Genomic DNA, 25,884 nt, shown 5'->3' on the forward strand with positions numbered 1-25,884 from the left:
CTTAGAGCAGTAACTTAAAATTTTAGCCTCAGTTTGCTTATCTGTAAAATGGGATCGGTGACTTCAGCCTCACAGGGCCGTGGCGACAGTTAGGTGAGCAAGGGGAGAAGGTTCAGGGTCGTGCTCACTGTCCCCCCTCAGCCTGCTGCAGGAGCCCAGCGGGAGCAGGGACCTTGCAACCGGACGGGCTCGGGTCCAACTCCAGCTCCCCCACTTCCTCGCTGTCCCACTGTGGGAGCGTCCCGTAATATCTCTAAGTCTGCGGCTGTAACGTGAGAATGGTCACGTGGGACCTGCACAGTCATGGGTCCGGAAACCCGGATCTACTGAACATTTACTGCCTCTTTTCAAGAAAGACAAGTGACAGGTCCTGAGCCAATTATCGGAACAAATGGAAAAGCGAGACACACATCCTGGTGCCCCCGCGGGCCTAGCACAGCACATGCCCTCCGTGGTTGCCGGGTAAGCATGGCATGTGACGGAACCAAACAGACCGGCCAGCGTGGCCATGTTCAGCGTCACACGAAATGTATTCTTCCTGCTCCAAGTCAGCTTAGACACACACACCACGTATTGTAATTCTTTACTGGCTCTGAGGGTATCCACTACATCGAACTAGTCACATCCTCCAGCTGGTCTGTATCAGTAGCCATGAGTTACGGTCACCAAAATTAATCTCACGACTTAAAAACTATGACCATGTTATAGTTCAAAGTCCATCAAGGGAAACCCTGTAGTTTCAGGTGTTTCCTCTCAGACACAATTCCAATTTGTTTAAATAAAGTGAGAAGCGCTGTCAGTGTGGTGTCACAGAAAATATTCTAAAATAAAAATTCAGATTCTACACCCATTTCCTTATTCATTTATCTTGTGACCTTATGTAAATGACTCGCCCATTTCTTCTCTGGTTTCCCCTTGTGTAGTGGGTAAATAGTCCCTCCTACTTGGAAAAATATTAAATATTAAGTGTGTGTGTGTGTAATGTTATTTCTACTTATAAAGATCTTCATATTAATAGACTGTCTTTTGAGTTCCTGTTGTGTAAATAAAAACAATATACTGCTAATGCAGGAGAAAAGTTCAAGAGAATATATGTCCACTAGAAATAACATTAGCAGTATGTTGTCAGCATACGACCGACCTATTGTCAAAAGAACTTCAAGTGAACTGTCAAATATCTTTGCGAATGTGAAATATTATAAATGTGACAGAGTGTTGGGTGAATGGATGAATGAATGGAAGGATGGATGGGTGGGTGGGTGGGTGAGTGGTTGGATGGATGGGTGGGTGGCCGGTGACAGATGTCAATGGTCAGCAAAACAAGAAAGGACCACTGGACCAGTTAGGATGGTAAAGAGCCCGGGAGCTCTGGAGCTATTGAGGTGATCTGTATGATGGCAGAGCCGCGTTCATGCTTGGTTTGAATATCCCCATGTTTGAGGCTCTGGGCATGGCCCTCACCCTGCCCCCCTCTCCAACAGCTCCGTGGGTGTTGCTTCTCTGGGACCTGTATGGATGATGGGTCTCCTGGGTCAGTCACAGGCTGTGTTTTCACCACCTCTGGGACTCTTCCAAACTCTGGATGTGGGACAGAGCAGCTTAGGTACATGCTTGATGAGTTAAGGACCAAGTTTGGGTCACAGCAACCTGCATGGAGAGGGAGGTCACCAGGGTCAGTGTGCATGTAGGAAAGGAGAGGTTCCTACAGGAATGCTCCCAGAGCATGGGTGGTGAAGGGGCCCGTGGGTCACAGACACGCTACTCCAAGGAGGGCCCGTGGGTCACGCGCATGCTAGTCTAAGGAGGGCCCGTAGGTCATGAGCGCGCTAGTCTAGAGAGGGCCAGTGGGTCACATACACGCTGGTCTAGGGAGGGCCTGTCGGTCCTGCACGCACTAGTCCAAGGAGGGCCTATGAGTCACGCACACGCTAGCCTAGGGAGGGCCCGTGTGTCGTGCGCGCGCTAGTCTAGGGAGGGCCCCGTGGGTCATGCACACTAGTCTAGGGAGGGTCCATGGATCACGCACACGCGCTAGTCTAGGGAGGGACCGTGGGTCACGGGTGCGCTGGTCTAAGGAGGGCCCGTGGGTCACGCGCACGCTAGTCTAGGGAGGGCCCGTGGGTCATGTGCACTTTGGTCTAAGGAGGGCCAGCCGCTCATGTCTAGTCTAAGGCACTGTAGCCCTGCAGCTAAGAGAACGGACCCCAGACCCAAATTCCAGCTCCGTCCCCTCCTAGCTACATTCCCAGGGCAGTCCTTTACCCCCCTGCCCCAGGTCCCCATCTGTAAAAGTGGTCATAACAACCTCACGCAGTTGGGGCGCACCTGGGCCTGACCCCGATCCCACCCCACCCCGCACTGCCCCAGGCTCCGTGGGCTTAGCGCTTGTGCAAATCGACAGAACCCAGTCCCTGACAACGGATGGTCCATTTCCCCGCCCGGGACCCGTCTTGTGGCTTTCCACCGTGAGGGTAGGATGCGGGCATGGGAGGCGCCCGGCTCCTCACCCACCTCCAGGCCAGCAGGGCCTCCTACTCATAGAAGGCCTGGTAGCTGACGGCGTCCGATGCGGCTCTGAAGCTGTATTTGCCGGTCATTCTCTGGTGGTGCACAAGGACGAGGGCACCTGCTCCTGCCACCAAGGCAAAGACGGCCACTGCGATGAGGACGAGGTAGCCGGTTCCCAGGCCTAGCTCCACCCCTGGACGCTCCCCTGCAGGGAACGAGACAGGCGCAGGTGGAGGGTCTGCCCCAACCCCGAGGGGCGCGTCTCCTAGTGCCCAGGGCCGCCTGTGGCCCCAGCACTCCGACCTCACGGTGCGGGCGGAACAGAGGGTGTGGGACGGAACAGCCACGGAGCAAGCGCTCCACGGGGGTCGGCTGCTTCGTGCCGTGTCATCTGGATTTGACCGATCCGGAGCACACGTGCCCATGTGCACACGGGGGTCCTGAGGGTAACTAAGCAGGCGCCCCGACCCCAAGAGAAGGGCGCGTGGAGCAGGACAGTTTGACCCGCCCAGCGTTCTGGACCATGGCTAGGGGAGGTGGAGGGCTCAGGGGGGCTTGGCATGTGGACACGTGGCTCGCCCGGCACAGAGAGCCACGAGCCTTCCCCACACCCAGAGGGCCAATACAATAGAGGAGAACACAGACCCAAAACAGCTGGAGATCGGGACTCGCATCCCCAGACACCCATGTTCATAGCCGTGGTATCCACAGCGCCCGAAGCTGGACACAACCCCCGTGTCCGCCAAAGGAGGGACCGATCAGCAAAGTGGGGTCCCTCCGCACAATGGGATATTGTCAGGCATAAAAAGGAACATGAAGCTCCAAACCTCACGCTGAGTGAGAGAGGACAGTCACAAAGGACCCCACATAGCAGGACCCTGCTTGTGGAACTACCCGGAACCAGCAAAACCAGAGGCAGAAAGCACACCGGTGTCATGTTCTGAGGGAAGGGGGCAGGGAGGGACCCCAAACTGATGCAGAGCCGCTTTGGGGGTGATGGAAATGTTTTGAGCCTCGAGAGGTGGTGGGTGTAGAGCGCGGTGAATGGGTGCCATGCCGCTGGGTTGTTGATTTTAAGGTAGTTCCCGTATGGCGTGTGAATTTCCCCTCAGTTCTGCCGCAGGAGAAACCCACATGGCCAGAGAGAGAAGGAGGCCACCAGCCGGCCCTCTGGCCTGACCCCCCACACCCCAGGGGAGAGAGCCGCCCACCCCCATGAGGAAGGTGGGTGTCACGGGGCCCCGAGCATGTGAGTGTGACCCACGGACAGGGCGGCGGTATCACGTTCACTTCCGTCCTCCTCCATCATGGGATGTCCACCTGGGGGACAAGGGGCACCCGGATCCTGTTTCCTGTGCAGTTCCTTGTGTAGACGCTGCTCTGGGTCTCCCAGGGTGTGGCACGGGTGTGCACAGTTAGCAAGGTGGTCCAACAGCAACATTGGGGACCCCCTCCTGGCTGCCTGGGACTTAGGTCGTCCCCTCCTCCAGAAGGAGGAAGACCCTGGGGACAGTTGCCCCAAGTTTCAAACCTCCGCAGGCGCCCATCTGGGACAGCCAGCTTCCCCAACAACAACCGCACAGCCGGTCTCCAGGTCCAGCCTCTGCGGGGTGCTGATGGGCCCCTGCCCCCCTCCTGTGCCTCGGGTGCGGGACATCTTGCTAGTGGACCGTAATGGAGCAGGAGGACAGGAGAGCTAGCCCCTGCCATGCAGGGGAGCCCAGAGCCAGCCCCGGTAGCCGGGGGGCGGTGCTGGCTTGCGGACCCCGCCTGGAGCTGCTCCGGGTCAGTGGGTCGTTAGGAGCCTTTCGCTGCGGGGAACAGGAAACCAAACCATTTGTCCGTGGAGCCGGCATTCTGGGGCTGGCTCTGGGCTCCCCTGCAGGGCAGGGGCTAGCTCTCCGGGGCTCGGGAATGGTCACCGGTGCACGTGAGACAGCTAGAAATGGAGAGCGAACACATGCTGGAACATGACCTTTGCCAACAGTGGGGGCGTCCCCAGTCCAGAAGAGACCAAGTGCGTGTTGTGAGCCGCACGTGGGTCACGCAGGTGGACCACCTGTCAGTCTTTTAATAAAAACCTGGCCCTCCACCGGGATAGGTTGGGCAGCCCGCACCCACCTGCAGGACGGTTACCGGGGTCGCTCTGCAAACATCATTTTGCAAAGACACTAAGCCATCAGGGCCTTGGTGAAGAGGATAAGGGAACATTTGAGCATTGGGCAGACATCACCTAAACTATTTCTTCCTCTTTGGACAAAGAAACTCTAGGGGGGGAGCGATAATGAGGTATCTAGCAAAGCTAATGGCCACGGAAGAGTTCCAAAAATTAAATTGGAAAACTGTGATGCTGCTATGAGCTTGTGGGCAGCACACAGTTGGGGACAATGTCCAGATGGGTTCTTCCATAACATCACCAGTGCGCGGTGCCGCGTGTGTCCTCCAAAAAGATACGTTGAGGTCCTAACCCCCCGTACCGCAGCACATGATGTTATTTGGAAATAGGGTCATTGCAGATGGAATGGGTTAGCTTCAGATGAGGTCACGCTGAAGCCAGAGAGGCCCCCGATCCAAGAGGACCCACGTCCTTATAAGAAGACAGCCACGTGAAGACACAGAGGCAGAGGGAGAACGCCGTGTGAGGACAGAGGCAGAGACGCGGTGATGGGATCGTACAAGTCGGGGAGAGCCAGAGCAGCAAATGCCGGGAGCTGAGAGCCCGGAACAGCCCCCCCCCCTCACTGCTCTAGCAGGAACAGCCCTGTGACACCTTGACCTTGAATTTCTGGCGTCCCGTTTTAAGCCCCCCAGTCTGTGCACTTAGTTTCCTGTGGCACCAGCGCCAGAGAACTAACACCAGTGGTGCCCATGCACTGGCGCTTATGGGCAAACGGAGCCCAGGAGGAGGCCGGGTGGATTAGAAGCTGGGGACTGCTCCGAGAAGCCCCGCCTGTCCAGGTACCAGCCTGTGAGCTTGGCCGCCTTCCCGGGAATCCCCAAGTATTCTCGGTCTTCCCCGCCGTGGGAGTCAGGGTGATGGCAGAGCCAGAGTGTGGGCACCCGTCGGGGGCAGAGCGTGGGCACACAGAGGGGCAGAGTGTGGGCACACGTGGGGGTGCAGAGCATGGGCGTATGTGGGGGGCAGAGTGTGGGCACATGGGGGGGAGACCGTGGGTACACATGGGGGTACACTGTGGGCACACACACGGGGGCAGAGTGTGGGTGCATGTGGGGGCAGAGCATGGGGACATGGGGTAGAGCGTGGGCGCACGTAGGGGGCAGAATGTGAACGCACATGGGTGGTAGAGTGTGGTGCATGTTGGGGGGCAGAGCATAGATGCATGTCGGGGTAGAGTGTGGGTGCACGTGGGGGACAGAGTATGGATGCATGTCAGGGGTAGAGCGTGGGCACCTATGAGGGGGCAGAGTGTGGCGCATGTGGGGGGCAGAGCATGGGTGCACATGGGTGGATAGACCGTGGGTGTGCATTAGGGGTGGGGGCCGAGTGTGATGCGCAGGAAACAGAGTGTGGGCACAGTGTGGGAGGGGGGCAATCCTGAGGGGATCTGTCTGCCTGTCTTTCTCACCCCTGTAGTCTCCAACGTTATTTCCGTTCATGTGCACAATTAAAATATGAAGCTTCGACCAGCTGGGAGATGCCATGTTTCGAAATGCTTTTTATATATATTTGTGTGGCACGGTTATGGCGCAAACGGAAGCTAATAATACAATAAGAAAGAATGATGGACAAGATGAATAATTACGGTTCTTGTTTTTGAGCCCGGCGATTTCTAGCCTCATTCTATTTGTTGTTCTCTGCAGTGGTTGTTAGTGTGGTGCTCTAACGGTTACAGATGATAACAACGAACACTTGTCCAGTAATTTTGATGGACAAGGCACTGTATGAAGTAGAAATTATTATTGTTCCCATTTTATAGATGAGGGAAATGAGGCACAATGTGGCACATGTGCACATGTTGCAGAGAAAAAGGAGAGTGCTGGACACTCAGTAGGGATGTATGCCTGTCACATAGACAGATGAAATAATGAGTAAGTGCGTGCACAGATCGATGGATGGAGGGATGCTGGGTGGATGGATAGATGGAGGAAGGAATGCTGGATAACTGGATGGATGTGTGGATGGGTGGGTGGATGGATGGATGGGTGGATGGGTGAGTGGATGGGTGGGTGGATGGGTGGGTGGATGGGTGGGTGGGTGGATGGGTGGGTGGGTGGATGGATGGATGGGTGGATGGGTGAGTGGATGGGTGGGTGGATGGGTGGATGGATGGGTGGGTGGGTGGATGGGTGGGTGGGTGGATGGATGGGTGGGTGGATGGGTGAGTGGATGGGTGGGTGGATGGGTGGGTGGATGGGTGGGTGGGTGGATGGGTGGGTGGATGGATGGGTGGGTGGTTGGATGGGTGGGTGGATGGATGGGTGGATGGTTGGATGGGTGGGTGGACGGGTGGGTGGGTGTGTGGGTGGGTGGATGGATGGGTGGGTGGATGGGTGGGTGGGTGGATGGGTGGGTGGGTGGATGGATGGGTGGGTGGTTGGATGGATGGGTGGGTGGATGGATGGGTGGAGGGTTGGATGGGTGGGTGGACGGGTGGCTGGGTGGGTGGGTGGGAGGATGGAGGAACAATGGAAGGATGGTTTGGATCCAGAAGACTCAGTAATTTTCCCAAGACCACACATCTAGACGCACTATATTCAAACTCGGGTCTCTTATCTCCAAGTCCAGTGCTTTTTCCACTCCAGCAGTTTTGACCTTATCTATAATATTTATGAATAAATAGAAGTCCCATTTCTATAAATGAAAATGCCGAATAGGACCACCTGGTCAACCAGTTCTCCTTAGAAGTTTGAGAAAATGAAGAGTGTAGAAGAAACACGCAGTCCTAGGATGGGCCCTGTAACCCCCTGATGACCAGTGAAGACCCCAGAACCTGGAGCCCAGCTCCAGAAATGCACCATCCATAGGCCCCCAAACCTGGAATCTTTTAAATTTCACAAATACTTGGGATGAGAACCAGCAGTCGGGATTACCAGCCAAGAGGCCCTGCTTCCCTCTTCCTGCTCCCTCAGCCTCCTTCCCAAGCCGTGAACAGCCTCGGACTCAGGCTCCAACCCCACATCCAAGACCCCCGAAGGTCTTGTGCAGGAAGATACAGAGAGGCAAGGAGAGCCGTCAACGTCAGGGAGGAAAACAACAAAAAAAGGAGAAAAAAACCAAAGTAGCAGAAACAGAGATCATGGAAGTTTCATTCTTTCTGGCACAGAACTCGGCGGTCGGAGGCCCGGGCTGACACACTCGCTCTGCGGTGTCTTTGGGAACGGGGCTCCTTCCAGCTCCTGTCCCCAAGGCCTTCAGGGTCTGCCAGGCCGAGGACTGCAGCCTTCCCCACCCCACCCCTGTGCCCACCAGGCAAGAGGAAGACAGGGACGCGTGAGGGGCAGCCCTGCGGGACCTGTCACTCCACCCCCCCGTTTGCACCTCATTGGCCAGAATTTACTCACACGCCACACTGGGCTGCCAGGCTGGCTGGGGATGACAGCATTTATCCCAGCAGCCACCTACCAGGGAAAACCTGGGGGTTCCGTGACTATGAAGGAGGAGGACAGATGTCGGGACCCAGCTAGCAGTTTCTGTCTTAATATCCAAAGCCCACCATTTCCCCCATCCAATTAAAGAGAACAACAGCAACAATAAAATGAGTCTCAAAGGAAATAAAATGCTTTTCTGGGAAGGTGATGGTGGCCTTGGGAATCACACGGGATGTCATCGACTGGTGGGAGTTTTGTACCAAGGGAGAAAGCTGTGCCCTTTTTTTTTCTCTTTTGCATCTTCTGCTGTAGCCAAGCCCAGAATAGAGAGCTTTCTCGTGCGTGCGCACACTGGTACACGCACACACACGTGCGCGTGCATACACACAGAACCCGACCTGGTGCAGCCCACCTTCCTACCCCCGCCGCCACCACCACCCACGCGGTGTATCAATACCACATCAGGAAACTTCACCGGTTTCGTGGGACGCAACTCAAAATACCGCTTTGTCCAAGAGCGAGCTGACTGCCCGCAGCGCCCGCCGTTCCTTCTGCAGCAGCGTGAGGACATGAGGACCGCGAGGGCTCCTCCTGCCTGGGGCTCCCGGGAGGGTCGGCCCCACTCTGCGTGCGGAGGCCGGAATCGAGGCTCTCCGTGAACCCAGTGCCGCGTCCGCTGTGATGGGTCGACGGAGCGTCCCGGCCGTGGCTCCTGGTCGCGGCAGGCAGGCTCCCGCGCGGGGGAGACGGAACCCGGTTCCATCTTTCCTTTAACTGACCCGACCGAGTCACCGACTCACCTTCAGACCGAATGAGGGGTCCCCAGGACGTCTGGTGCGTTGCAGACGCTTCCCGGCTTCTCGGGGACCGGATGTCATCGCAATTCTGTTGTTTTGAAATGAAGGAAACTTCCAGTTAGTTGAATGGAACTCATCAGCTCTGAGAAATGTGGTCACTGTCGGGGTAAGATTCTGATCCGGACGTTGTAAACCAGCTAGATGAGCTCAGGCAGGGAAGGGGACGAGCGGCCTGGACCGCCAGGACCACGGGGCTCTGCCGGCGCGACGGGAGGGACGGTGGGCAGCAGGGGCTGGAGGAAACAAGGTTCGAGAGAACACCGGCTGAACCATCTCCAGCCCCAGACCCCTTGGCCCCTCGGGCCCTCTGACAACTCTGCATCTCCTTGGTCTTCTCCATGGCCTGCCACAGCCGCTTGGTCCTTTCCACACTCTGCCTCGCAGACAGCTTCAGGGACGTGGTGGGACCCGCTCACCACACACCTGCTCTATGTCCCCCTAAACGATGTTGACGCCCTATGCCCCAGCACCTGCTGATGGGACCTTATTTGGAAACATGGTCTTTGCAGATGAAGTTAAAGTGAGGTCATTGGGGTGGGTCCTAGTCCTACCCAGCTGTGTCCTTGTGAAAAGGGGAGGTTGAACACAGACATGCACAGAGGGAAGCTGTGAAGACACGGGGAGAAGCCGGTGTCTCCGCGCCAAGGACAGAGCCTGGAATGAGTTTCCCTCCGGCCTCGGGGAGAACCGGTCCTGCCACAGCCCCTCGGAGGATGCGGTCCTGCTGCCTGAGCCGCCCTGTGGTGCCCCGTGCTCACAGCCAAGGACAGCAGCACGGCACCCTCCTCCGGGGACGTGGCAGGGACTGTGTAGAGCCGTATCGTAAAGACTCTGGGGACTCGCCACTCCTCACAGAGGTCGTTGTGACAACTAATACCCTTCGCATTTCTGACGGGCTTTAGAGCAGGTGCGTGCCTGGGGCCGCCCTTAGCCGGTGGTCATCCTGGGGTCCGCGTGCCTTTCAGCCCTTTTTTCTGCAAGGTCTACGGGATGAGACAAAGTGACATCAACAAAGTTGGTTCTTCTCCTCTGCGTGTCCTGGGGCTGCTCGGGGGCTGGTCACCGAGGGAGGCTGCAGGGTTCTGCGAGCCGCGTGGGAACGATCCCGGCCCCCAGAAGACGGACACACACGCAGCCGCTGAACCGGGGGCTAGCAGAGCTCTCGACACTGTCCTCGGCACAGACGCCGTGGGACGGTCCGCGACGCACTTGTCTGGTGTGAAGAATGGCTTTCACACCTCAGGACCACAAAGCGTCATTTCACAGTTAAACAGCTAAGGAAACGAGAATATGAAATTATTCAAGATCCCGGTGTGGAGGATGAACAGAGGGGGGAACCCTCTTATCCAGTATCACAGTGGCTGGGACTCCACAGCTTTCCGTCCGTGTTGCTAAAAATAATATGAAATAATATGAAATTAATATGAAATATGAAATTATAACTGTTTTTATACCATGTTTATAACCGCGTTTATACCGCGTTTATACCCGGATACGCATCTCCACAGAGACGAGAAGCCCTGCAGCGCCAGGGGCGGCCCGGGGTGTGCTGTGATGACCAGCAGGTGGCACAGCCTCCAGGCGGAGGGAGCTTAGCCACAACCGCGAGGGTCGCCACCCACGAGCTGCCCGCCGCCCACACCTCCTTTTGTGCCTTTATGGGGCTCTGGCTGTAGGGCCCTGTGTCTCCTCCCAGAACTCGGGCCCCGGCGCCGCGCCGGCCCCGGGCCTCAGCTAACGGAGCGACCCTCCTCGGAGCCGCAGGGACGCGAGTCCAGGCACAAGTTCAGGAAAGCGCAACACCTACTATTTTGCACGGGGTCCCAGGGGAGTCCATGCAGATGCGGAGCCGGCAGTGCAGGTAGACGATGGAGTTGTTGATGAAGGAGAAGATTTTCAGCTTAAACTGGGCCTTGCTGGAGTCCCCGTTCTCGATCACGTGCGTGTGCGTGTTGGGGATGGGACAGCTGGGAAGTGAGGGGCCGGGACTCGTCGGTCAGGAGCTGCCCCCTCCGCACCCCATCCCATTCCCGGTCGGGCTTCCCGGCTGCGCCCCGGCGCACACACCTTCCGTGCTGTGCGTGGGCGGCAGGGACCGCCAGCTCTCCCAGTCCCCCGAGACCTGGGCCGCCTCTCCGTGGGGGTCTGGGAACTCAGAGGCCCCCAAGCAGCGCGCCGCCGGCACCCACCTGTCGTTGATGAAGACGAACATGACCGGGTCCCTGGCGTTGCTGGACGGCGTTGCCCAGCACTCGGTCAGGACCACCTTGAGGTTGCTGTTCTGGTTATAGAGGCCCACCTCGATCTTGATGTCGTCGCTGGCGGACACAGTGTAATTCCGGGGTATAGGGGAGTCCCCGATAAACAGCTGCATCTCGGTGACAAAATTACCGGCGCCGTGGAGGTCCTCGATGATGGTGTAAAGCCTGCCAGAGCAGGTGCGTTGGGCAGGTGCGCTCCTGCGGCCCCGCCCCTCCCCCTGCTCCCCAGGAAGCAACCCGAGGAGGAGGGAAGCAAAGGCAAACCGCCCAGCGGGACCGGCGGGACCGGGCGAGGAGAGGCTGCCTGTTCCGAGCCGGCTGGAGTGCGGCGTCGGCCCCCCGACGTGGGTGTGGAGGAGACTTGAGGACAGGCAGGGGCGGGGTCGGCTTCCCAGTGGGACAGAGAGGCCCCAGGCGGCTGGTGAGGCATGGTCACAGGGAAGCCGTGGGCGGGCGCACCAGGACTGGGGCGTCCCCTGTGACTGGCTAGGGCGCACACTGGCTTTCTTTGGTTGGTGCAGGTTTGCAAGGGAACACAACTTGGCAGTTCCTAACCACGTCTGGCCACTGTCAGTCTCACAAAAGGGTCCTCAAGTGATTGAAACCCCAAAGAAATGCAAAGCGAAGGCGCTAGAGGGGAGAGTGAGCTGGGGAGGGGCGGCAGGACCTCTGCACTCACCCCCACTCCGGGGTGTAGCCCGACGACGTCAGGAGGTCATTCTGGAAGGCACAATGGATGGGGCTCAGGATCTTCAGGTGGTGGATGATGGTGTCGGGGGACAGGTCGTTCCTCAGCGTGGTCCTCACCACCGTACTCGTCATGTTCTGAACACAAACAGGCATCAGTGCGCTCCCGGACCCCAGCAGCCCCCGTCCCCAGCATGGCAGCCACCACGGGGGAGTGCCGGGGGAGGGGTGGCTCTTCCTTAAAGCTCGTCCCCAAATACGAACAATCTGACCATCTTTTCCCGACATCAATTGCCAGAGAGCATGTCAAGAGCTGACCCCTGATTTCGCCTGTGTCCTTTGCCTGTTTTCCCCATCAGAGGAGAACCAGAGGCAAACCAGACCAGCAGATACCCCCAAATGACAAATGGGGCTCCTCCCCAGACAACCCCCAGCACATTTCTGAAAGTGAGAGCGCAAGGCCCTCCCCAAAGAAATCGAGCTAAAATCACGGTGTGGAAGCCTGCGTGGGCCACCAGAGTCCCCTCCCCGTGCCATCATCCGAGCGGAGAACAAGGAGCCCAGGGACCCGGGGACAAGCTCCAGAGAGGGACGGTCATTGTGACGGGGACTCGGGGCGTGGGAGCACATGAGCCCCCAGGGAACAACGCTGAGCCGTTCCTGTGCATGAAGTGAGGCCTGTAGACCAGCACAAAGACCAAGCACACGAGAGTTCCGGAGTTTCTCCGGATCCCAGAACAGAGACGGAGAGCCTGGGGCGGGCAGCTGCCCGATGTGCTCAGTGGACGGACACGTCTGTGAAAACCACCGTCGTTACACTGGAGCCGAGCCAAGGCTGTCGGACCAAACGCCTGAAGTGACATTCGTTCGCGGCGTTTTGCTCGCTCGTGGCTTGGAGTTGGATCGTGGTGGGCTTGCCAAGATCAGCACGCATTTACAGGCACCTCCTACGCTGTCACTAGATCGTGGCCCGGCGCCGGCCAAGGACAGCTGCGGACGGTCCGTGGTTGGCGCATCGCGGTGGATGTGGCAGGGCCTCGGCCGGTCACCGGCCTTGGCGTCTCAGGAGTAGACAAGAGACCGGGGAAACTGTGGAATAGACAAGCCGACCGTCCACGAAGAGGAAGCAGGGGTGCGGCTGAAACCTCACGCTGAGAAGCCGCACCCGGGAGCGTCCACAGAACCACACAGTCACTGAAGCAGGAGCCCACGGACGTGGCGTGGCCAGCAGGGCGTCTGCTCACGGAGAACCTGCCAGGGAACGATGGCTGAAAATAGACACTGGGAGACCAGCCGTGCTGATGGGACCCACAGATCTGATAGAGACACGGACTCCAGGGGCCAGTCAGGCTCTGGCAAGAGAGGGTCACGGCTGGTGCAAAGTCTGCAAGAGCGCGACGAGGAGTGGTCGCTGGCGGAGGCTTCTGGACTGAGTCACCGCAGGGCAGACGTTTTCGGTGGTCCCCCGCTTCTCCGGCTCCCACACCGACTCCTTACTTGCTGCTCGCTCCTGGGAAATTACAGCAAGTGTATTTTCCCTCGTGTGTCCGTGACGCAGACCCGCGCAAGCCCCAGTAAATGGACAACATCAAGAAACCATTAGCTTATATCGAAAGCACCTGGATATTATTGTTGTCTCTAGGTTTTCGTATAAATGGTGAAATTAGAATTACTGAAAACCACGTGGATTCTTGGAACTCATTTTCCTTCGTAGGGACTAGTGACTCCCTAGCTTCGGGGAACAACCTTGCCTACGTTCTTGATTGCATTATCCAAAAACGGAAGCGTGGAAACAGTTTGGCATTTGCACCTGTCTCTGTTGGCGTCTGTCTGCCCCTCCGTATTTTGGAACAGTTCTCTGCATGATGTCTGCAGGTCCGGCGGCTTCTTCCGGCTGAGAAGCAGAGGCTCCTTGGGGAGTAGAGTCATAACCGACGCTACGTCAAGTGTCCGATGGGCCGCGCTCCAGGCACCCTGGCCGGGGTACGTGCTCGCTGCGGCATTTGGTGTCTTTGAAAACTGCTTCGGGAAGCGCCTCAGACCCCCTGGCCAGCTGCCTGCTGTCTCCGCAGAATTTGGGAAGATGGCCATGGACGCTGCTGAGTCTTCTGGGGCGTGGACCGCTGTCTCTGAGCATCGTCGGCACGATCAGCTCACAGCCCCTCAGACTTGGCGGGGGCGGGGGGCGGAGCGTAAAGCCTTAGATTTAGCTTCTAAAAAATTAGGAGGTCAGCACAATTTAACTGCTTAACCACCCCCAAAAATAAGGAAAGAGGAGGAGGCGGCGGAACCTGCTGACTGTACGTGTCCCATCGTATTTGTGTAAGTCCGTCTTTGGAGAATCTTGGGTTTTGGCAACTGCCAGAAACGTCAAGAACTTTCGTGGATGCCGGGGCTGGGATGATTCAGTGGAGACGCATTTCCCTCCACTGTGAACGGGCCCTGAGCCCCACTGGAGGTAACAGGTGGGCCGTTGTGTCCATGCAGCTCGGGGAAACAGAGGCGGAGAGCCAGTGCACTGGCCCACCTGGGACCCCGGTCACCGGTAGGACACTCGCCCCGCACGGCCTGACGGCACCGACCACGTCGTTTCCCGCACCCTTCACTCGGGTCTGCGAGCCTGCAGTGTGCTGACTTGGACCTGAGACCCTCGGGGGCAGCCCTGCCCGTGCCCGCCCTCCAGCCCGTGGCTGCCTCGGGGCTTTGGGGCTCCGAACTGAATCCCCCAAGAAGCTGCCGCCCCCTGTCCACGCAGCCCGCCTCCACGTGAGTCTGAGGAATCCTTAAGAAAGAGAAGCAAGCCCCAGGGCCACGTTGAAGTTGTGCTGGTTGGAGGGTGGGAGGGGGGCTGACGAAGCCTCCGTGGTCACTGGGGACATCCTGGTGGCCCCTTCGACCCAGGACCCCTGAGGAGGCTGGAATCACACTGGAGAGAGGCAAGCAGACCCACTGTGCAAGTGCACCGCCCTGCCATGGCCCCCCACAGGTCCACATGCCCGCTGACCCCACAGTCCTAGCACCTGACCCCCGGCTCACCTGCCCCTCATCTGGCGTGTTATCTGTCACTGAGCCCAGCCCATGCCCTGGGGCCCACGTGTCCCCACGTGGGAGCAAGGACCAGGCTCCAAACAGAAGCATCTGAGCGCAAGGATGCTTCCCCACCTTTTCCTAGGAAACAAGGCCTCCAACTGCTGTCACAAGGTTCTTAGGGGCTAAAGTCCGGGTTCCCGAGTCCCTGCCCAGTGGACCAACTTAGCTAAGGAGGATAACCTCCCCATCCCCACTGCCATGCCAGGCCCCTGCTGACTGTCTCCCAGCCCCCCTGACAACACCAGCCCCTTCCATGCACACCCCCCAACCCAGGGCCCTGCCTCCCAGAACCACGCAGACACTTTCCTCCTGGTCACCCCGCCCAGCTTTCTGCCCCCCTCACCAGCCACTGTCACGAGTTCCCTGGCTGCGCACACAGTCCTCTCCGCACGCATCTGGGGACCATGCCAGTCCTGTCCCAGGGGTGCCCGTTTCTCAGTGCTGCCCTGTCCCCCCATGTCCAGTGAGGCAGGTGCCCAGAGGACACTGGCGTCCTCCTTCCGTGGCTCAGTGCACCCAGTGCAGGGAGGAGGGAGGCAAGAGAGACACGGAGCTTTAACTGTGGCCTCGAGCCAGGCTGGGAAGAACCAGGGCCTGGAGCTGGTCCGCCCAGCACACGGGGGGGGGGGGGGGCACAGACCAGGGGAGGTCACAGGGGAGACAGGAAAAGCTCCCAGCTGGGCGGCCCTAACTGGGCTCCCCTCTGTGCCGGCAGAGGGAGGACCCCGAGCCTGTCGAGGACTCTGTGGTGAAGATAACCATTCGCAGGCCCACGATCCCTCTGCCCAGGTCCTCCTGATCACACCAGCCGCTTGCCCAGTGTGCACAAACACGCACGCACACACTCACACACGTGCACGTTCTCAGACATATGCACCCCTGGGCACTCCTGTGAACACACTTACAGCCTTTTTCCTCTCCCACTGGCCATCTATCCTGCCCACGCTTCAGAGTCACTGGAAGTAGTCTTTAAACCCTGAGGCTGACCCCAGGCCCTTTGCACCAGAACCCTGCAGGGCAGAGCTCAAAACTCCCCCTGATTCCAGGGCACAGTCTGGTCCCTGGTGAGAACTTGCCCTATCCTGTTCCCCCTTTCTTGGGTCCCCCACTTCTAGTCAGAGACCCTGGGGTGCAGAGTCTTGCCTGGTCCCCTGGGACAGTTGTGCCCCCCCCCCCATCTGGTGCTCCTGATGCTGGACGCACTGCCCCGCCCACGTGTCCCCGAGCCCGGCCCCCCAGCCCTTACGCTTTGCACGACGGTCCCGCACTCACTCCACCCGGCCACCAGGAGCACGTGCGTGCTGTTGTGGTCGCTGACGTTGCAGGATGGGTGTCCCAGGTACAGGGAGGACTCGGGGATGGACTCCTGCTGCAGGAAACGCCTCTGGATGGTGATGGCCACCTTCTCAATCTCGCAGAGCACCCTGACCGCCTCGGTCAGGCTCAGCCGCTGCGGTGGCCCCTGGGGGCCCTGGCTGGTCCCTGGCACAGAGGCAGCCCTGGCTCCTGCTGGGGTGGGAAGCTGCTCCGGGCCCGGGACCAGAGAGGGGCCGGGGGCCTGGGTTGTGTTGCTGGGAGAGTCACCTGCGAGGCACAAGGAGATGAAACCCAACGCTGGGTCTGTGTCTGGGGTCCGCTGCCCGAGCCTGGGCTGTGCGGCGCGCACGGGGGAAGAGGACGCAGGGCGGTGAGGGGAGGTCAGATGGGACGAGCAGCCTGTGCCAGGACTGAACATTCCGGCCACGGCCGCACCCACGCACCTGTCGCACGTTCCCGCCAGCCTCCAGCGCGGCCAGGCTGGGCTTGCCGGGGGCTCCCGTGAGCCGGGAAACCAAGGTGCCCTCTGCCCCCCGGACTCTCCCAGGCTGACGCCAGGTGTGGGCCAAGCCCTCGTACTTGCTGGGACAAGCCCTCTAGTCTCTAAGGTGGGTTGATGACGTTTACTCTCAGGATCCCGAGTCCCCAGCTCTGGGTCCAGCGTCCTGCTTCCCCCAAAGCATGGTTTCAACCTCCACTGGACCACAGCCCAGCCCGCTCCCTGTGCCCGGCCCCATCCCCGCCACCCTGGCACCTGTCTTCTCTTCTCTCAAGGTGGGGCTCGCCCACTGCTCTGTCCCCTCGCCTAGCTCCCTTGTCTCCAGGATGCGGTCCAAACCCCTGCCTGTGGCGTTCATCGCCTTCTCAACCGGCCTCGGCTACTTCTTGGCAGCTGGCTTCCCACTCCCTCCCACCCATCTCCTGAAGGCGCCCGCATTTCCGCCAGCCCAGACTGCGCCCAGACCAGGTGTACCACCAGGAGCTCTGTTCTCACTGCTGCATGGGCCCAGCACCCGCTGCCTAGTGCTGTCCTAGCCGGCCTTTAAGGCTGGCTCTAAGACACCTCTTGCAGGAAGCCCTCCCTGACCACACTCACGGGGCTGCCACCACTTAGTCCCTCAGAGCCTCCTGCTTCTACCTCAAGCAGAACACATTCCATATTCCTGGTGACAGATGTTTGCTTGTATAAACGTCTGTCTCGTTCCACTTGACCGCAGATCCCTGGATGGCAAGGGTCCCCTCAGGGTCAACGTTGAATCCACTGAGGCCCCATTTAACAGGAAAAGCACCGTGTGGGGAGAAGGGGCCGAGCAGAAACACTTCCCCCGTGTTGCTTATCACACGGGCTGTAGGCTCTGGAGGTCAACTTCTAGGATGGGAGAGAACACAGCGGCCCTCACATGTGTCGTGTCTCATCAGGGGCACTTGGAGACATGAGGTGTCGCCCAGGAGGCTGGAGACGCATGGGAGAGCGTGAGGGGGCACATGCGTGTGCACGGGCACGCATACACGCACAGGCACACACGTTAGAAAATGAGTCCGGGACATAAAAATATAATGCAGCCCTCGTTAGGAAAGGAAGCACTTTGTGAACAAACATCCTTAAGAGAACAGATTGCCCAACAGGGTCTCAGAAAAGGGATTATGGGAATCTCACCTTCACAGGGTCTTCCAGAATATTCCGGGGGGGAACGGGGGGCGCCGCCCACGCAGCTGCAGATGAAGGAGCCCAGAGTGTTGCGGCAGGACGCGCCCGGCTCACAGTCGTGCTCCTGGTTCTCACACTCGTCGTAATCTGCGCGACATCAGAAGCAAGACAGGACACGGTCACAGGGTCGCGGGGCCTGAGGGCCACACAGCTCCCCCCACGCTGGATGTCGGGCCGCGGAGTTGAAAACTACGGAGTGACAGCAAAGCTGCCGGGTTCTGGGGAGTTCAGGAGACAGGGAGGCACCTGCTTCTGGCCGGCGTCCGGACGTCTGCGGGGGCTGCCGGGGGAAGGAGGGTTCTTGGTCCCCAGGGTGCTGGGCGGGGCAGCAGAGCAGCTCATCGGGGGACGAGCAGGCGGCCAGCCCCAGCCGCAGCCCCTGGCCTCAGGCCCAGACACCCCCCCAGCAAGCCCGTCCCCGCAGACGGCCATCCGCCTCCTGCTTGCTTTGGTCTCTACGCTGAGCTACTCTGACTCAGTCTGCCTGATTTCTCCGCTATGACGGCGCTATCAGCCGCTTGCAACCTTCTGCTTCTCAAGCAAGACGGAGGGTGGGGGTCTTTGTGTATAAACTATGGTCCCAGCTGAGGTCGACTTCCGTAGGCTGAAGTCCTGCCGGGATCTTCTCAGTGAGCGTTGTCAGACCGATTTCCAGGAAGCGCAAGCAAATCCTGTTCGCACCCGAGGCCCGCCTCGGCCCACTCGGCCGTCTCCGGTGCTTCCAGACAGAGCCCCACTGCCCCCGTGGCCCATTTCAGTGTGAACACCCGTGGTTATTACTCTGCCACTCATCCGCGTTTCTTCCGTCCTGCGTCGTCAGCTCAGTCTGGCCTGCATTTATCTCCGTCCTAAAGACGTGCAGGTTCTTGCCCTTATATATTTTTTTAAAGATTTTATTTATTCACTTGACAGACAGAGATCACAAGTAGGCAGAGAGGCAGGCAGAGAGAGAGGAGGAAGCAGGCTCCCTGCTGAGCAGAGAGCCCAATGCGGGGCTCGATCCCAGGACCCTGGGATCATGACCTGAGCCGAAGGCAGAGGCTTTAACCCACGGAGCCCCCCAGGCGCCCTGGTTCTTGCCCTTATTATTGACATGTGGGGGTCCGTCCCTCTACGGGGTTGTAACTCTTCACGTTATTCACGCGATGTTTTGGGGTGTTGCTTTCTTCACAATGGGGCCTTTATTGTGTATAATATAAAAGTGACATTTTATGCAGTCAACTATCTTAGCCTTTGCCTCGGTGGGCTTGTTTGCCGTCCATTTTTAACTTAGAAAACCCTTCTCATCCCCCAAACCGGAAGAGTAACGTATATGGTCTCTGATTGTTTTTGTGCACGTAACTCTTAAGTTTTTTGTCATTTATTTTCAAGTATGCTACGTGCTATGAACTGAACTGTGCCCCCAAAATGCATATGTTGGGGTTCCTGGGGGGCTCAGTGGGTTGAGCATCAGACTTCGGCTCAGATCATGATCCCAGTGTCCTGGGATCGAGTCCCATGTCGGGCTTCCTGCTCAGCGGGGAGCCTGCTTCTCCCTCTGCCCCTCCCCCTGCTGGTACTCGCTCCATTAAATAAATAAATAAATAAATAAATAAAATATTTTTTAAAAATGCATACGCTGAAGCCCCAGCTGCTACTGTGACCGTATTTGCAGATGGGGTGTTGAGAAGGTCATTGAGACTAAATGAGCCCATAAAGTGGGACCCTTCTAAGAGGGGGCACCAGGGCTCTGTGCGCACCCAGGGGAGAGGTCAGAGCAAGGAGGCTCTGTCCACACGGCAGGGAGAGGCTCACCCCAGAAAACAAGCCAGCCAGCCCGTGGATCCTGGACGTCCGGCCTCCAGGGCCAAGAACTACATGTGTGCTGCGGAAACCGCCCCGTTTGTGGCATTGGGTTCCGACAGCTCCAGCCGACGACTACGACTTGAGAGAAAAATCTAAATTGCCTTCTCTCCCTGCTTTTCTTTTCCATTATTTTTATCAGGATCTCCCTGGAAACTGTGCTTGGGAGGAAGTGTGGTCTCAGAGAGAGACAGGTGTGTCCCCAGCCCGGTCACTTGGGTGCCGAGGAGGCCCAGAGCGGGGCATGGCCGCTGGAAGGGGACAGCATCTCCGGGCATCTGCACAGCCTCAGGCCAGAACGTTTCCGGCCCCTAAGCCTGCAGAAACTACGCAGAAGCGGTAAGAGAGCTGAGGGTCCTGTCTGCTCCCGGCTTTTACCTCCCACCTGGGGACCCTGACAGAAGACACTGGGGGTGACATCTTCCAAAAGAAAGCAGAAGGCAGGCTCTGTCCGCCTCTCTTCCAGACACGGTGAGTCTCCGGGGGGCCCGGCCTCCACCTACCCTGGATGAAGGTGTCCCCTCCAGACACCTCCAGCAGAGACGCGTTCTGAAAGGCCACGAGGAACGCGGCAGACACCTCGTGGACATCCACGTCTGCGGTGATCAGCAGGTTAAACTCCACCACGACGCTGCCGTTGGTGAGGCTGGTCACCTCCAACTGGACCCCGCCGGTGTCCACGAGCCGGAGCATGGCGGCCGGCAAGGACGCCCGCACCTTTGGAGAGACCGCATGTGAAAAGAGCCGCCCGCCGAGGGGAAGCCGGGCCCCTGACCCAAGGGGCAGCTCCTGGGAGTCTGGCCAGCGGCAAAAGGGCCAAAGCCAACAGCCAGTTCTGGGCCTGGGCCTGTGTTCCGTGTCCCAAGCCCAGCACACGTGCCGGTGGGTCCTGAGGCCCTGGGGAGAGTCCCGTTCCCTCCCCGCCACCCTGAGGGGAGGGCACGTCTGCTGGCCTGTGCGGGCAAGATGCGACAGCCCTTCCTGGGGGGACACATTCCCCGAGGGGGGTTGGGACGGCATCTAGAATCTGCTACTCTCGGCGCACGGCCATGGCAGGGCGGGGGCTGGGCGGGTGGTCATGGCGGGACACCTCTCTCTCACTGTGTGTTTTCTAGAACAAACCCCCTACTCCTGATCCTACAGAACAGCTCCCGCCCCCTTCTCCCCTCCCTCCCCGACACTGCGTCCCGGTGAGCCTTCCTGCAGGGACAGGAGCTCCCGGCCTTGCTTTCCGCCACCTTGAACGGAACCTGCCTCGAATGCTGTGGGGTTTTCCTGGCCCCTCACGGCCAGAATGCCCAGAGAGACACACGACCGTGTCACGGCTTTAAGCAGTCCACACAGCGCGAGTCTCCAGGGTCCGGCCGCACAGAAACCCTCTCCTCATCTGGACCCCGGAGGGGGCGGCCCCAGGCACAGGCTCATGGATTCCCTTCCCAGCGTTGGGACAGCTGTGAGCAAATCCGCTGTCACCCACGGCTGCCTGGACCGTCACACAGGGATCACACAGGGATGGCTGGCTCTTCTCTGTCTGTCTGTCTCTGTCCTCTGTCTGTCTCTCTTTTTCTGCCTGGGACTTCCAGAGAGGGATCCGTTACGGGCTTGGGCTAAAGACATTTTGGGTTGCATTTCGAATCCGTCTCAAAGCAAAGTTCCAGGCCCCCCGCGAAGAAGTGACAAGGGACACGGCGTCCCGTGAGCCCACAACCTCCCGAAACGTGTCCTCGAGTCCTAGCTCTGTGACATGTTGCAGTTATTTGCTATCCTGAACTCTAGACAAACCGACAACCGTCCCGAGAAGCAGGAGAGCGAGGCCGCGGTTTGGAGAGGAAGGGGTCACGCAGACAGTGGGGTGGAGGTGGGGTCGCACGTGCCCCCGGAGCTCTGGGCACTGATGCTTAGTTGGTCCTACATGACCATCTCGGAAACAAAGAAGCCAGAGCCCGGAACAGGCAACAGCTCTTGACTCCACGCACCGTGCCGGGAGCAGTGCACCCGGAACAAGGCAGGATCCCAGGTCCCAGGTCCCAGGTCCCAGGTCCCAGGTCCAGAGGCGCACTCCCTGGAGGCGACAGGACCCCTCTCACGGGCTAGTACTGCCCTTGGGCTCCGTGGAATCCGGGCCGCGCCCTGCCACGCTCCGCCTCCAGGTGGCGCTGCCAAGCCCCCGTCCTGGGTCTTCAGCCCCGGAGCCGGGAAACGCTGGAACGGACGAGACGTCCCAGGTCCAGACAAGACCACAGGGTCGAGACGAGGGCACCCTCGGTGCGTCAAAGGGGAATCCAACCTCCAGCCGGAAGGAACACGGGGACGGCCGCCCGGGCTGCCTGTGGCAGGGCCGCCTCTCTGGGAGCGTGCGTGGGGCGGCGGAAAGCCCCAGAACGACGAGGGAGGCTGGCAGCGGCCCCGCTCACGCCGGCCGGGACCGCAAGCACCCCGAGCACCCGATGCACCCCGCGAGGGAATGTGTGCGTCCACACGGTGGGGACTATCCCGCCGAGGGCACGGTGAAGTCCCGCTGAGCCGTGGACGTGCCCCGACACCCGCTCGGAGGTAGAGGCCCGACGCAGAAGGTCCCTTCCTGCGAGATTCTGGGCGCAGGAGAGGGCAGGGCGGACAGAGCCACAGACAGAGCACAGGAGCCGTGGTCAGGGATGCTGGGGGCGGGGGGTAGGGAGGGTTGCCGTGAACGGGCAGGGCCTCCTTTTGGGGGTGATGGGAACGTTCTGGAATGAGCAGTGACCATTGCACAATTTCACAAATAAGACCTCAACCACAACACCAAGCCCTTCAGAAGCGTGAATTTTAGGGTGTGTGAAAAAGATGTCAATTTTTTTAAATGTTTCCTTCCTGAGGCTTCCTGCCCCACGGGGTCCCCCGTCCATGAAGGAGGCTCGCTCCCTGGCTACCAGGGCCAAGGAGGACGCAGCGGGGGGTCAGGGCATGGCTCTCCCCTGCTGAGGCCGCTCGTGGCGGACCCCAGGGGCACCCAGCTTCCTTGGGAGGGGAGGGGTCCCGAGCACCTACAGGTCTAGGTCCTGCTTGGCTGTGACTGGGAATCCCCCCCCCCCCGGCGCGTCCCAAAAGGAGGGGGTGGTTTCCCGACTCACCGTCCTCAGGAATCGCTCGTGGAAGTCCCGGTACTCCTGGCTGCTCGCGTCACGGAAGGCGTCCACGTAGCTGACATCTGCCACTCTCACTCGGCCTCTGAGTTTCTGGGCCACTGCGGGACGGAGAGCAAACACGTCTGTGGTGGTGACGACTAGGGGACGGGAAAAGCGTTGGGTCATGCATTCCGGGACACATCTCAATAGCGACATTCTCGTGGCCAGCAGAAAGACGGTCACATCGAGGCAGACGGTGCCTGGCACGCACAGGCGGAGCCCACCGACCCCCGAGGGTGCCGGCCCACTGTCTGCATCCAGAGGCAGGACCTTCTGGAGGCCGTGCTCCTCCCTGTGCTCCCCCCTGTGCTCCCCCCTGTGCTCCCCCCCTGTGCTCCCCCCTGTGCTCCTCCCTGTGCTCCCCCCTGTGCTCCCCCCCGTGCTCCTCCCCGTGCTCCCCCCCGTGCTCCCCCCTGTGCTCCCCCCTGCCCCCACACGGCTCTGCACACAAGGCGTCCAGGTGATTTACCAGCAGGGATGACTTTGAGAGTGAAAGGAGCCACTATCCGTTAAGTTGACGGATGCCATGGGTGTACCCCTGGCTGTCGTGGGCAAACCAAACCGTGGGGTGGCCCTGCCCTGCCGTGGTCAGAGCCCGCAGCCCACAGCAGACTGCCCAGAGGTCCTTATCCTCTTCTCCCTCCCCCAAGAGCTGTCTCTCTATGGAGTTAAGGACCATCCTTGCTCCATTAGCATCTGTCCCCCCCACGTGGGGTTTCCAGGAGGCCGTGGGACAAGAACGTGGTTCAGGGACATTGCCAGGCCACGTCCTGGGGTCCGGCACGGCGGCCACCTTGTCCAGTCCTTCACCAGATATCTGTGAAGCATGTGCTACGTGCCCAGTGTTCTGGGCAGTGGAGGAAAGGCCAAGGTTCTCCTGGCAAAGGCCGAGAGTCCTGCCCTCATGACTTGTCACCCAGGCCTAGGACAAACCACAAAGCCGTCCCAGGACGCTTGCTGGATGACCCCCAAAGCCGTGTCCTTGGGATTCCTGCTGTCACAGCACCGGAAGGCCAGTGGACCAGTGTTCAGCCTCGTCTAAAAGCCCCAGGAGCGGGACAGGTGCACAGGTGTCCAGGTGAGAAGGGACACGGACCCGCCCCAGGCACGAGTCTCACGCCCACAGGGGACTCCTCCCTCCAGCAGGTGAGACAGTCCGAGGCCACAGCGATGCTGACAGCCCAGCACGGGCTCAACCTGACCGGTGGCCGACACTGACCGCCCCTTCTCCGGAGGCTCACCATGAACCTGCCGGACGACGTCCTTGCACAGCGTCCTCCCTCTGACCTCCCAGCCCACAGCGACTCCGTACTTTAAGGGACACAGACAGAAGCCCTACACGCTTCTTACTGGCATCCCCAAGGGCTGTGCCCCCCACCTTGGAAAACGCTGCCATCAGCCCTGAGGCCACACTGCCCAAGGTCTGAGGACCCACTTGCAACACCAGCCAGCCCGCGGCTGCCCGAGCAAGTTAGACATTCAGGAAAACATCTGGATGACGGGAGCAAAGGAGGAGAAACGAGGCGTTCTCCGGACGCGCAGCGATCAGGACCGCGAGAGCCGAGCTGTCCAACAGTCTGACTCCCCAGTGTCTACCGGTCCCTCCTAGAAGCCAAGTCCAGGTGTGCAGAGAGCGGGACCAGCCAGAGGGCTTGCCGAACGCTCAGCACACCAGCACCGCCCGAGTCTCCCACGGCCGCCCCCTCCGCCGGCAGAGTCCCAAGCGCTTTGCGTCCCCGCCTTGACCGCGGTCTGCCCCGCGCCTTTCCCCGAAACGCGCCGCCTCCTGGCTGGGCTTCGCGAGCCAGCCCCGTGGGACCGGAGTCAGGCACTCCCCGGCCGACGAGAGGACAGAACCCCAGCCCCTCACTAAGGAATGCAGCTCTTTCGCACTGAACGTGCTGCTGAAAGCCGTTCTCACGCTCGTTCCCTCCTTTTAAGAACGAGCAGCAACGAGCGTTTCTGAAACCGGGTACCTGTCCTCACTTTCAGGCGGGCCCGGGCACTTCCTTTCCCACAGGCCTGGGCCGCGATCTCCACCAGGTGCAGGACGCCCGGCTCCAGTCCCAACAGCGTCAGGCTCGCACTCCGGGTCTCCAGGTGCACCGCGGGGCTCCGCACGGGGATCAGGGTGACCTGGAAGGTGGGGTGCAGGGCGAGGTCCGCCGCCCACGCCACGTGGAAGCTGGTGCTGGTCACGTTGGAGACGGTGACCCTTTCGATGGGGGCGGGAACTGTGAAGTGGACGTAAATACCGAGAAGATTGAAATTAATCCAGTTCCGAGGAGAGAGGACCGGAGAAGCCTCACCAAATGCAAACGTCAGATACACCGCTCGGGGCCACGAGAGGGCATCCGGGGACGCCAGGAAGTCCTACGAAGTCCCCTCCTGCCAGCCGTGCGTGCGGTGCCGGCTCCCGAGACGGCCCTCCTGAGCCCGACTCGCTGGGACAGCACTGCTGCCCCTTCTAGTATGGGGTCCTCTCTGCCACCGAGGTCCCTGGTCTTCCGCAGAGTAAACCTCCTGAGCCAATTCTGGGTGGCTCTTCCAGAGGGTTGCCCCTCCACCCCCGAGCGGACGCATGCAGGGGTCAGCAGAAATGGCCCCTGCTGGCTACGGAGTCGTTCCTTCAGGGTGATCCCGGGGGTGCCCGACAGCACTGGCTCACTGGGGATTTAAAGTCTTGTCCCGGGACCTACACCACTCAGCCGAGGGAACACACTGACGGAGCGACATCCAACCGTTAGTTCTGTCTGCACGCGGCCCAGGGTTGGGCCGGCGCAGTGACCTCACAGAGACACCAAGCGTGGCCTCCTCTGTGGGAGCTGTAGGGCCAGGCCCCTTTCCTACACAGGACTGTCTCCCACAGTGTTGCCCCAGGACCTTGGCAACGGGCTAAG

General features: G+C 59.7%; 1 protein-coding gene across 1 annotated transcript in view; it reads right to left on the minus strand.

Moving 5' to 3' along the window:
• Positions 1–2,531: 2,531 nt before the first annotated feature.
• The window catches only part of UMODL1 (uromodulin like 1), a gene marked incomplete at both ends in the record, with an annotated part of 56,402 nt that continues 33,049 nt past the window's right edge, over positions 2,532–25,884 (minus strand). The window contains 10 exons of the mRNA XM_080822410.1: positions 2,532–2,713; positions 9,228–9,288; positions 10,723–10,882; positions 11,105–11,341; positions 11,856–12,001; positions 16,200–16,537; positions 17,928–18,065; positions 20,324–20,537; positions 22,931–23,043; positions 24,961–25,218. Coding sequence (XP_080678536.1) covers positions 2,532–2,713; positions 9,228–9,288; positions 10,723–10,882; positions 11,105–11,341; positions 11,856–12,001; positions 16,200–16,537; positions 17,928–18,065; positions 20,324–20,537; positions 22,931–23,043; positions 24,961–25,218 — 1,847 coding nt within the window. The remainder of the gene's footprint in view (positions 2,714–9,227; positions 9,289–10,722; positions 10,883–11,104; positions 11,342–11,855; positions 12,002–16,199; positions 16,538–17,927; positions 18,066–20,323; positions 20,538–22,930; positions 23,044–24,960; positions 25,219–25,884) is intronic.

The sequence above is a fragment of the Martes martes genome, assembly GCF_963455335.1.
Source record: "Martes martes genome assembly, chromosome: 1".
Classification (NCBI taxonomy): domain Eukaryota; kingdom Metazoa; phylum Chordata; class Mammalia; order Carnivora; family Mustelidae; genus Martes; species Martes martes.